Source organism: Dipodomys merriami, unplaced genomic scaffold, assembly GCF_024711535.1.
Source record: "Dipodomys merriami isolate MVZ:Mamm:240054 unplaced genomic scaffold, mDipMer1.0.p SCAF_213, whole genome shotgun sequence".
Taxonomy (NCBI): Eukaryota; Metazoa; Chordata; class Mammalia; order Rodentia; family Heteromyidae; genus Dipodomys; species Dipodomys merriami.
The window spans coordinates 648,698-660,811 of NW_027203527.1; the positions used below are offsets into that span (position 1 = coordinate 648,698).

Here is a 12,114-nt window from a genome sequence, read left to right on the forward strand (position 1 = left end):
ATCGTGGTGCCAAGTGGGGCTGATTATTTCAGGAAATGGTTTAGGGTTACTATTATAGTAGCAGTAGACACCAGAGATAGCAACTTGGTAAAGTCTTCATCTCCAAAATGGACACTAGGTATCCAAACCACCCCCCTGCCTTCTGGAGTAGGAGCAAGTGCTCTATTTCTTAGCTACCTTCCTCCCCCCCCCCATTCCCCCCACACACACTTCCCTGTTCTCCACCCCACCCACCAGCCCTAAAGCAGACATTTAGATTCTGAGCAAGATATTCTACTTCCAGAAACTTTTCCTACAAGATGTCTGTTTTAACAGGCAAGAGGGCAGGTGGGTGGAAACATCTTCAGGAGCCCTAGAGTAATCACTACAAGTACATTGGAATGTACCCAAAAGACTACTTTGTATCCTTTAAAACTGGATGTGAGCCACTGCCTCTCTAGTCTAGCTACTCAGGATGCTGAGATGTTTACCACACTCTATCTCTAATGAGGGGGACAAGAAAGGGAGGGGCTAGAAATGTGGCTCAAATACTAGAGCACCAGCCTAGCAAGCTCCAGGCCCTGAATTCAAAACTTAGTCCCAGCGCTATTTTTGCGGGTCGGGGAGGGGGTCGTGGGGTTTGAACGTTGGGCCTGGGCACTGTCCCTCAGCTCTTCAGCTCAAGGCAAGCACTCTTGAGCCACAGCACCACTTCTGCTTTTCTGGTGGCTAATTGGAGATAAAAGTCTCACACTTTCCTGCCTGGGCTGGCTTTGAACCTCAATTCTCAGATCAGCCTTTTGAGGAGCTGGGATTAAAGGCGTGAGCCACCAGTGCCTGGCAAAAAAAAAATTTTTAAGTGTGACCACTGCAGGATTTTCCCCTACTCCCTCCTTTTCAAACAAACATAACAAGCAGTTTAGAAATAAGTTGTTTAAAAAAATCATGTATTATTTATAAATCTTACAATAACTTTTCTAAAGTTACAAATACAACAGGTGTATAAAGTCAGTTTGGAGTCAACCCTCTTAAATGTGTTGTAAACTCTTCTACATTCCTGGTATTTTTCAAACAAGACATGCCTCAAACACTGTGAGGACTCTGAAACTTCCTATTTGATTAAAAGTGAACAAAACTGACAATAAATATTTCAATAATATTTTTTAAAAAATACTAAGTGGTAAAAGTTTTTTTTTTTTCTTTTTTTTTTTTTTTTGTCCGTCGTGGGGCTTGAACTCTGGGCTTGGGCTCTATCCCTCAGCTCTTCAGCTCAAGATGAGCGCTCTACCGCTTGAGCACAGCACCACTTCCAGTTTTCTAGTGGTTTATTGGAGATAAGAGTCTCACGGACTTTCCTGCCTAGGCTGGCTTTGAACCGTGATCCTCAGATCTCAGCCTCCTCAGTAGCTAGAATTACAGGAGTGAGCTACCGGCGCCCAGCGTGAAAGTTATTCTTAGTTGCAAAACAGTCTATAGTTCTGACTGAAGTCAGTACAAAAAATATACAAAATTTATCTTTACATGTTTAAGATCCTTGCATTTTTCTTGAATAACAATAAGCACAAAATTCAAAGGATGAACAAAGAAATAACTGACAATCCTTATAAGTCAACAAGAAATACTCTTATCAGCTGAACATAGACACAAAATGTTCTTAACAGCTTTTCTTAGAAATGATCATGGCACCTACTGGAGTGGAAGTCCTGCTCAAAAAAGCAGTCCTCAAACCTTTATCCACATAAACATCAAACAACAGGTTGGTAAAGTAGGCCTGTTCCCATCGAAGCCTCATTACTGAAGCTGCGGAACCCACACATTTTTGTTTTTGTGACCTGCATGGAACTTGAACTCAAGGCCTGGCTACTGTCCCTGAGCTTTTTTCCCAGCTCAAGGCTAGCACTCTACCACTTTAGCCACAACTCCACTTTCAGCTTTTTTTGCTGGGTAACTGGATAAGTCTCACAGACTTGCCTGCCCTGGCTGCCTTCGAACTGCAATCTTTAGACTTCCGTCTCCTGAGTAGCTAGGATTACAGGTGTGAGCCACCAGTGCCTGGCAGGACCCACTCTTTTACTAAGATGATACTAGTATGCAAAGCACTGAACAAGTGACTCCATCATCCAACCCAAGTTCATTCGCTGTGACTGGCTGGAAATCTGACTCCAGGCAGTTCATTCATGAGAGTCAGCATCCTCATCTTCCTCCACTGTAAAGTCAGTCAGATGCTCTCTGGAGGCCCTCAAGCCCTAGCAGGGCCAGAGTGGACTTCAGATGTAGAGAATAAAGTTTCTGCTATGAACTCAGTCTTCAAGTCGGTTGTGGTTTTTGGCAAGTCACCGGGCTTCTGAAAAGTCTGCTACAGACAGATCAGTTCTGACATCTGAATAGTGGGATTTCTGACACTGACAGCTCTGTTCACGTAGGGACTTTTCAGGGAAGATTTGAGCAATCCTGTATACCCATGATCTGTGCAGAGACTGGCTTGGTTGGGGCACAGCCACCATCTCCCCCCATGAAGCACACTTCACATCCAACCGTACCACCTCCATCCATGGACAGAACTCAGTAGGAGGTTTTAACACTGGTGGAACTTGAAGAGTAAGAGCTGGATTTCCGGGAGAATTTCTTTGAGGTGAGGGATATTTGCATCCTCTTCACAGTGCGGACACTTCGACAAAGCAGCGCATTCTTTGCGTGATCCCTGAAATCTTTTGAAATAAAGTAATAGACAAAGGGGTCAATGCAGCTGTTGAGTGTGGATAGGCAGAGGGCTGAGATGTAGAGAGCGTAGACATGGCTCTGGCCTCGGCTTTTAATCAGGAAGTAATGTACCACTAGCAGAAGATTACTTGGCGTGAAACAGATAAAGTACATGGCCAGGACAATGATAATGAGCCGGATGGCCCTCTTCCTCTTCTTTTCTGAGTTTTCATCCATGGCAGAAGATCGGAGTGTTCTGATCATAAGCACATAGGCCGAAGCTGTGAGGAAGGCTGGGAACATGAAGACTCCAATGGCCAGAGAGAGGAAATAATTGAACATGTCCCCCACCAACACCTCCTCAGGCAGCACATCATGGCAGGTGGTGATGTTGAGGTCTGGGATGTAGACGGTCTGTTTCATGATGTACAAGGGGATGGTGACCAGCAGAATCAGCAGCCATATTCCCATGGAGACACCAATGGCAATCGCAGCCCTCTTCCTAGAGTGACCCATGGGGTTCACGATGACCCAATACCTCTGCACACTGAGGCAGGTTATGAAGAGAATAGAACAGTACATGTTGCCATAGAAAAAGGCAATGAGCACTTTACAGAGGGTGTCTCCATAGACCCAATTGTTGCCATGGATGTGGTAGGCAATCTTCAGGGGGAACCAGATCACAGACAGGAGGTCTGCCAGGGCCAGACTGGCCATGTAAATCACCGCAGGGTGCTTCTTCTTCGTTCGGAAAAGAAAAACCCACAAGGCCATGCCATTGCTGGGCAAGCCAACCACAAAGACAATGGTGTAGACAACAGGAAGAAAGACAGTAGTCAGCTTCCCGGTGAGCACTTCTGTAGAAAATTCATCCACAGTGAAGCCTGGTTCCCCTTTCACTCCTTTCACAGTGACTGAAGAGTGGCCCTTGTTCTTTCCAATGAGACTTCTTCCTCTAGATGTTCGGTTGGCACCTGTTAAAGAAAGTCAGGCAAAGTCGTTACCAATGCAGACATTCCAGCAATAAGGCTGGTGTGCTCAAATGAAAACAGCTTAAGATGAAGGCAGAAATACACTACGAGAGCACTGCGCAAAGTCTTTTGTGTAATGCTTTCTTCAGGTAATGCTGCTTTTTTAGGGGAGTGATACGATTTCAGGGGATTGAACCCTGGGCTAGGCAAAGCACTGTACCACTAACTTACATCCCATGGTGTTGGGAAGTTGTGGGACTCATATAGAACACTGTTTCCTATCAATCTTAAAATGATTAATAGCCAGGTGCCAGAGGCACATGCCTATAATTCCAGTTACTCAGATGGCTAAGACCAAGAGGATTAAAGTTCAAAACCAGCCAAGGCAGAAAAGTCCTCCAGATTCTATTTCCAATTAACCAGCAAAAAGCTGTACTGGACCAGGTACCAGTGATTCACACCTGTAATCCTAGCTACTTAGGAGGCAGCCTAGGCAGGAAAGTCTGTGGGACTCTTATCTCCAATTATAAAACAAATGACCAGCATATCCCCCTTACAGCCTGCCCCAATCATGTGCTGGGGAACCTGCAGGAGGAAGTGAAGAAGCTGAAGGACCTTACTTTAATGAGAAGAAACAGTCTGCCTTCAGCGCCCAGTGGCATCTGTATCATACTCCTCTCATGAGTCACCCTAATAATCTCTAGACCATAACTTTTTTCTCTCCTGGAATTTGTGCTCACACTCAGCAGGGCTGACTATTCGCTCTTAAGGCTTTCCTAGATAAGACAGTGATTGACCAAGTACAGTGTTGGAGGGTACAGAGATCCCTATCTTGTTTTTCACACTGTGGAGAGGTTTGAAAGGTGGTTTTTTAAAAGAGATGTCAGATTTGTGAACACTAACTTATTTAGAAGACTCATCTTGGCAGATATCAATAAGAGATCTCAAGAAGATTATCCAGGATTATACAGGTAGGTGCTCAATCCAATGACAAGGAAAAGGCCAAAAGCCAGGCACTGCTGGCTCTTGACTGTGATGCTAGCCACTCAGGAGGCTGAGATCTGAGGGTCAGCGTTTGAAGCCAACCAGGGCAAGAAAGTCCCTGAGACTATTAGCTCCAATAAAACTACTCAGAAACAGCTTGAAGTGGAACTGTGGCTCAAAGTGGTAGACCCTTAGGCCCTGAGCAGAAAAGCTCAAGGATAGTGCCCAGGCCCAGCCCCAGACTACTAAACTAGATGATGGTAGCTGACACTGTTAATCCTAGCTAATGAGGATCACAGATAAGAGCCAGCTTGGATAGAAAACTCCATGAGACTCTTATCTCCAACTAACCAGAAAAAAGCCAGAAGTGGAGGTATGGTTCAAGTGGTATAGCACCAGCCTTGAGTACAAAAGCCAAGCAAGAGTTTGAGATACTGAATTCAAGCTCCATTACTGACATAATAAATACTTTAATAACATGAGGCATTAAAAGTTGTCCTATAAAAACATGCACAGAGCCAGGTGCTGATGGCTCACACCTGTAATGCTAGCTACTCAGGAGGCTGAGATCTGAGGATCACAGTTCAGAGACAGCCCAAGGAAGGAAAGTCCGTGAGACTCTTAACTCCAACAAACCACCAGAAAACCAGAAATGGCGCTATGGTGCAAGTGATAGAGCCCTAACTTTGAGCTAAAGAGCTGAGGGACAGCGCCCAGGCCCAAAGTTCAAGCTCCACAGCCCACAAAAAAAAAGGCCACACAGTTCTATATGCTAACCATGAAAAGATTCATTAGATAAAAACAATGTGACAAGACAGTATTCCAGGCCTGTTGAATTCTAGTGGAAAGTGAGCCCGCTATTCCCCCACCAAACCGAGTATAGGAAAAGTACTTTGTGCTAACACTCTCCTCATCCCTCCTCCCTAACCTCCCCTAGCCCGAAATGTTCTTTTTCCTCCTAATTCCTTGGGAGCTACAGGCTAAAAAAAAAAATCAAGTCTCAGTTGTTGAGTAGCCCTCCCTAGCCATACTTTCAGTAAACTGCTTAAGCATTCTTTCAAGATGAACTCTTGTTCCTCAATACTTGCCCAGCTAATAAACCATAACAAAGTTAAACACAATCTTTATGAGACATCACCCAGCAGTTAATTAGTAACACAAGAAAAGCAAAGGGGATTGTGTGCTAACACAGAGTCCTGTTTCTATTTTCATCAGACCTCTTCCTCTTCCATATCCCAGATATCTATCAACAGAAGACTAATTTAAAAATATGATACATCTTTCTAGAACACATTTAAATTTTTTTTGACAGTTTCACTAAATAGCCTAGGGTGATCTCAAATTTATAATCTTCCTACTTCAGTTTTTCAATTTCAGGTACTGTTTTTAAAGTCACTACAAATATTTTATGAACTGGGTATCAGTGGTTCACTCCTGTAATCCTAGCTACTCAGGAGGCTAAGATCTGAGGATTACAGTTCAAAGCCAGCCCAGGTAAGAAAGTCTGTAACACTTTCATAAATACATCTGTGTCTCAAGTGTACAGCACTAATCTTAAGAAATAAAGCTCAGACACTATACCCAGGCCCTGAGTTCAAGTGTCAGGACCAGCATACACACACACAAAATGTTTTGTGCATACTGTTTTATGTTACTGATCATCTTGTAAAATCCTACATTTACACAAGAAAGTTTTCTGATATTTCATGCATGAGTCTATGAGTCAGGGGAAAGGATATAACCTAAACTGTTAGCAGTAGTTACCACCTTCAAGTACTGAGGTTTGGGAGTGATCTGACTAAATTTTTCTCAGTAATGACCACATAGCATTTTGGGGGGGGGGGTCCATAAGGCTTAAATTCAGGGCCTGAGCACTGTTCCTGAGCTCTTTTTGCTCAAGGATAGTGTTCTACCACTTTAAGCCACAGAACCACTTCTGGTTTTCTGGTGGTTAATTGGAGACGAGTCTCACAAACTTTCCTGCCCAGGTTGGCCCCCCAACCACAATCCTCAGATCTCAGCTTCCTGAATAGCTAGGATTATAGGATTAAGCCACCAGTGCCCAGCTTCACATACTTCTTTTGCAATTTTTCTTTTATGCTAGGCCTGGGGCTTGAATTTAGGGTTTCAGTCTCTTAGTAGGCTTTTTTCCCTACCTAAGTTTGCTCTATCACTTGATCCATACACCTCCACTTCCAGCTTTTTGCTGATTAATTGCAATTAATTGCAGATAAACATCTCCTGGATTTTTCTGCCCAGCCCAAATCCTCAGATCTCAGCATCCTGAGTGGCTAGGATTATAGGCATTTGCCACCAACACCAAGCTACTACTTCTGCAATTTAAAAGCAACTGTAAAGAGGGCTGGGAAGGCGGCTCAGTGGTAGAGTGCTTGCCTTGCATGCATGAGGCCCTCAGTTCAGTTCCTCAGCACCACATAAGCAGAAAAGTCCAGAAGTGGCATGTGGCTCAAGTGGTAGAGCGCTAGCCTTGAGCTGAAGAGCAGAGGGACAGCACCCAGACCCAGAGTTCAGGCCCATGACTGACAAAAATAAATAAATAAATAAATAAAATAAAAGCAATTGTAAAGAGAACAGAAATTTCAGTTTCTTAACAAAAGAACAGAGTGACTGTTATGGTGGACTGCATTAGCCTTTCACTGTGAGAAACTGATTTCAAGGGCACATTGCCTTTTGAGCTTCTCTGCATCTGGAGTCCTCATTAGCTATTTACCAAGGTTTTTGGGGTGAGGAGAATGCTAGAAATGGCCTTCAAGGCTATGGGATAGTCCAGTCCCCTTGTACTCCACCACTCTCCACTTCTAAGACTTTACCACCAGTGGCAAGACAGAGGGAAAATGTTGACACAAATCTTATCCACTACTACTGCATGGAGGAAGAGGGGGAATAAGGAGCGTTTTCCTGAGCTGGTTCCCTTCCCAGTCCATGTCCTCCCTACCTGGAAAGTGAGTTTATCTTAGGCTGAGTTCCTCTCTAGGATGCAGTCTTTGGGAATGAGGCTTTTGAGAAGAAAACCAAATCTATTCTGCCCTTTTATCAAGCGGACACACACACACAGGACAAACTGAAAGGGTTAGATAAGCAACGGCCCCCCGCTGAGTGGCAGAAAGGTTTTTAACAATTTCAACCTAGCTTCAGCCAGAAGGAAAACTGTGTTCCTCCAAGTTGGGAGCTGTTGTTACATGACTAACTCTTCGGGAAACTTAGCATGCAAAGGATTAGAGGTATGCAAGAGGAAAAAATAATGGCTAATATTAAATAATTCTGGTTAGCAAGTAACCTGACTTTTTAATTTTTTTTTTCCTTTTTGTCTGTCATGGGGCTTGAAATCAGGGCCTAGACACTGTCTCTGAGCTTCTTTTGCTTAAGGCTAGTGCTTTTCTGGTGGTTAACTGGAGATGAGAGTCTCACGGAATTTTCTGTGCAGGCTGGTTTCGAACTGGGATTCTCAGATCTCAGCCTCCTGAGTAGCTAGGATTACAGTCATGAGCCACCCATGCCTGGCTGTGACTTTATATTGTTAAATCAAGTTCACCTCACATTGGGATCTCTCTTTCCTCAGCTCTTCACTTTTTAAACAAGAATGGGCCAAATGTTCAAGAAGTGTTTCCTATATGAACTATCTGAAGCATAAGTCTTGAGTCCCACACTGAAATTTTCACATTAACCTTTGCTCCTGAATGCCTTCTTGTTTGGCAGAACTGGGATTCAAACTAAAGACTACAAAAACTACAACTCGAGCCAGGCACTCAGCCCTTTTGGCTTCTAACCATGGACCTCCTAATCTCTGCCTGTTGACTAGCTTCGATTATAGGCTTTCACCAAGAGCCCATCCTTCCAAGTTTTAAGTTTTTAACTTTAAAAGACATAGGCATGATTTTTTGGATGAATTGTTGGAGTCAACTGGCCAAAATTTTGTTGAGAAGTTTTGCATCAATGTTCATCAAAGAAATGGGTCTATAGTTCTCTTTCTTTGATGAGTCCCTGCCTGGGGGATGAGGGTTATGATGGCTTCATAGAATGAGTTCGGTAGTGAACTTTCAATTTCATTGAAGAGTTGGAGGAGTATTGGTGTGAGCTCTACTTTGAAGGCCTTGTAGAATTCCACTGTAAAACCATCTGGTTCTGGGCTTTTCTTAGATGGGAGGTCTCTTATTGGTATTTCTATTTCAATGCTTGATATGGGCCTGTTAAATTGGCTTAACTCACCTTGGTTTAGTTTCGGCATGTCAATATTTGCTAGGAAAAGGTCCATTGCTGCCAGGTTCTCAAACTTATTAGCATAAAGATTTGAGAAGCATCCCTTATAATGTTCTGAATCTTGGTTGTTTCTGTGGCAATGTTTCCATTCTCATCTCTGAGTTTATTAATTTGGGTGTGTTCTCTTCTTTTTCTGATAAGATTTGCTAAGAGTCTGTCAAGTTTTGTTAATTTTTTCGAAGAACCAACTCTTTCTTTTGTTGATTCTTTCTATGGTTTTTTTGGATTCATTTAATAAACTCCACATTGATCTTCCCTATGATCCAGCAATCCCACTTTTGGGCATTTACCCGAATGATCACAAACAAAACCATACTAAGGCTACCAACACAACTGTTTTTATTGCAGCATTATTTACCATAGCTAAGATATGGAACCAACCCAGATGCCTCCCAGTAGATGAATGGATCAAGAAAATGTGGTACATATACACAATGGAATTCTATGCCTCCATCAGAAAGAATGACATTGCCACCATTTGTTAGGAAATGAAAAGACTTGGAAAAAATTATATTAAGTGAAGTAAGCCAGGCCCAAAGAAACATAGGTCCCATGGTTTCCCTTATTTGCAATAACTAGTATATGTCTGAGACAAGCAGAAATAGACAAGTTGATGTTAGGCAAAATGAACCCCAAGATAAGGACTTAATTTGTTTTTCTTTCTTACTATTGTTTCTAACATATTTATGATTCCTTTGTTGCTTTGTATGTCCCTCCCCCACGGTATAACCCGTTTTCACTGTATTTAATGTTAGTATAATTTGTGGAGGGGAAGAGAAAAAAATTGTTTAAATATGGATACAGGAGGACCCATTGCAACAATGAGATGTACAAGACCTTACCGTCGAAAAACGAACTTTACAACTTGGGGGGGGGGGGTTGGGAGGGCAAGGATAGTAAGGGGAAACAAAGGAGGCAACAATGCTTGATAAGAAATTACCTTGCTCATATAATTGTAACCCCTCTGTATGGTATTTTCACAATAAAAAAACTTAATAATAAAAAATAAATAAATGCTACAACAATAAAAAAAAAAAAAACCCATAGGCAAGCCAGGTGCTGGTGGCTTCTGCGTGTAATCCTAGCTACTCAGGAGGTTGAGATCTGAGGATCACTGTTCAAAGCCAGCCCAGGCAGAAAAGCCCATGAGACTCTTCTCTCCAATAAACTACCAGAAAACCGGAAATGGTGATGTGGCTCAAGTGAGAAAGCCTTGAGTGCCCAGGGCCAGAGTTCAAACCCCACAACTAACAAAAAACAAAACAAAACAACAACAACAAAACCCATAGGCAGCAGTGTTACTTAGAAGAAACTATGTTGAAAACAAACTATACAAACTTGTGGGCAGGGATGGAAGGGAAAAACTGGGAGGAGGAACAAGGTGACATTGTCCAAAAAAAAAAAAAAATGTACTCATGACTTGCCTAACATAACTGTAACTCCTTTATAAATTACCTTTATAGTAATAATAACATTAATTTTTTTAAAAAGTAAAGACAGACATAGGTAAATAGGGTTGTTAGCCTCAATACTTCCTGGAAATAAATGTTTTTATTTTGATACTGACCTATAAAAATGTATACCAGGGCTGGTAAGGTGGCTTAGTGGTAGAATGCTTGCTTAGTATGCATGAAGCCCTGGATTCGATTCCTAAGCACCACATAAGCAGAAAAAGCCAGAAGTGGTGCTGTGGCTCAAGTGGTAGAGTGCTAGCCTTGAGCAAAAGAAGCTCAGGGACAGTGCCCAGGTCCTGAGTTCAAGCCCCAAGAATGGCCAAAAAAAAAAAAAAAAGTATGGTACGGTTTGACCTTTACGTGGATCCGCTTTTTAAAACTCCAGACATTTTTAGATCACATTGTAGTCTGATTTACTGATTTGTTCACACAACGTCCTTATGAAAAGGATAAACTGTCTTTTGCAGCAAATATGCAAACTTCGCAAGGACATTTAAAGCCCCCAGACCGCCCCCAAACCCGCCACGCTGAGCATCACGGAAGGTGCCCGTTAAAATCAGGGCACCCGCCGGCCTCCGCCGGCCCGACCCAACCCGGGAACTTGAACTCCCCGCTGCGCCGTCCTTGGGAGCTGCTCCGCCCCACCCCGAGCCCAGCTCAAGCTGGCCGCTGTGCATCGCCCTGGCCGCACCCCTGCGGTTCTGTTCCCGGGGCTGCCACCTTCAAGCCCTGCAGACCCGGGCGCGCGCCCTCCGGTATATTTCCCTTGTAAACCCCAGAGGAACGGGCTGACTTTCAAACCCAGGTCATCCTCCCCGTGGGTACCAGGAGCCGCGGCGCCTCTTGGGACCCCTGGGCAGACCCCAAGCGGGGGGGGGGCTCCAATGGGGGTACAAGAAGTGAGAGGGAAGGGATAGGGGTTCCCACCCCCTCCTCCCCTACCCTAAACATCGACTCGCTAATCCAGTCCACCCCCCCCCCGGGACCCGCCAGGGAGTGAGGAAAGCTACTAATGACCTCGTGTTTGCAAAGACACCAACCCCGGGGAGGAGAAGCCAGTCCGTCCTCGGGGAACCCCAGACCTGGCACTCGCGTCCCTCGGCGTCCCCCCGCCGACAGGTGGGAGCTGGGGGAGCCCGGGTCTGCAGCCGTCCCCGGTAAGGGGGCCGCTTCCGGGTGTCCCCGCCGATGTCCCGGGATGCAGGGGCCCCCGCCAACGCCGGGGCGTCTGAGGGATGCACCCCGAGGTGCGCCGGCCCCACTCCCTCCCGCCGCCGGCCAGGCGCCCGGGCCCGCGGGCTCCGACCGCCCCGTCCTCACCTTCCCCGGTGACGCCGCCCGAGGCAGCGGCCGCCAGCAGGACGGCGCACCCCAGCAGCCACGCCACCCTCGGACTCCGCATCCTTCCTTCCAGCCGTCCCCGAGCCGGGCCACGAGTTCGAAACTCAGAGCCCCGCTCGCGACCCCCTAGCCTGGCCGCCTCCGCATCGGCCCCGATCCGAGCCTCCACGCTCGCTTTTCCCAGAGCAGGATCCGTTTCAGTGAAACCCGAACCGCGGGACGCACCTGCTGGAGGCCCCGCCCCGAGACCGGAACACCCGGCTCCGCCACGCCCCTTTAGAACGCCCAGGGACAGGCCACGCCCCCTCCGGCCGCTCCGAACCCAAGCCCCGCCCCCGGGCACCTGTCCGCTTCTCGGCGCCGCCCCCACCCCACCACGCGCTCCACTCGCCCCGCCCTCCGCCGCT

The 12,114-nt window shown here is 45.6% G+C and overlaps 1 protein-coding gene across 1 annotated transcript; it reads right to left on the bottom strand.

Annotated features, from left to right (window-relative positions):
- Positions 1–239: 239 nt before the first annotated feature.
- On the bottom strand, positions 240–11,912 carry LOC138834377 (proteinase-activated receptor 2). The gene is made up of 2 exons (XM_070033006.1): positions 11,687–11,912; positions 240–3,653 (listed from the first exon to the last, which is right to left on the bottom strand). The coding sequence occupies exons 1-2, from the start codon at positions 11,766–11,768 to the stop codon at positions 2,542–2,544; spliced, it is 1,194 nt and encodes a 397-aa protein (XP_069889107.1). The 5' UTR covers positions 11,769–11,912; the 3' UTR covers positions 240–2,541.
- Between the last annotated feature and the right edge of the window lie 202 nt (positions 11,913–12,114).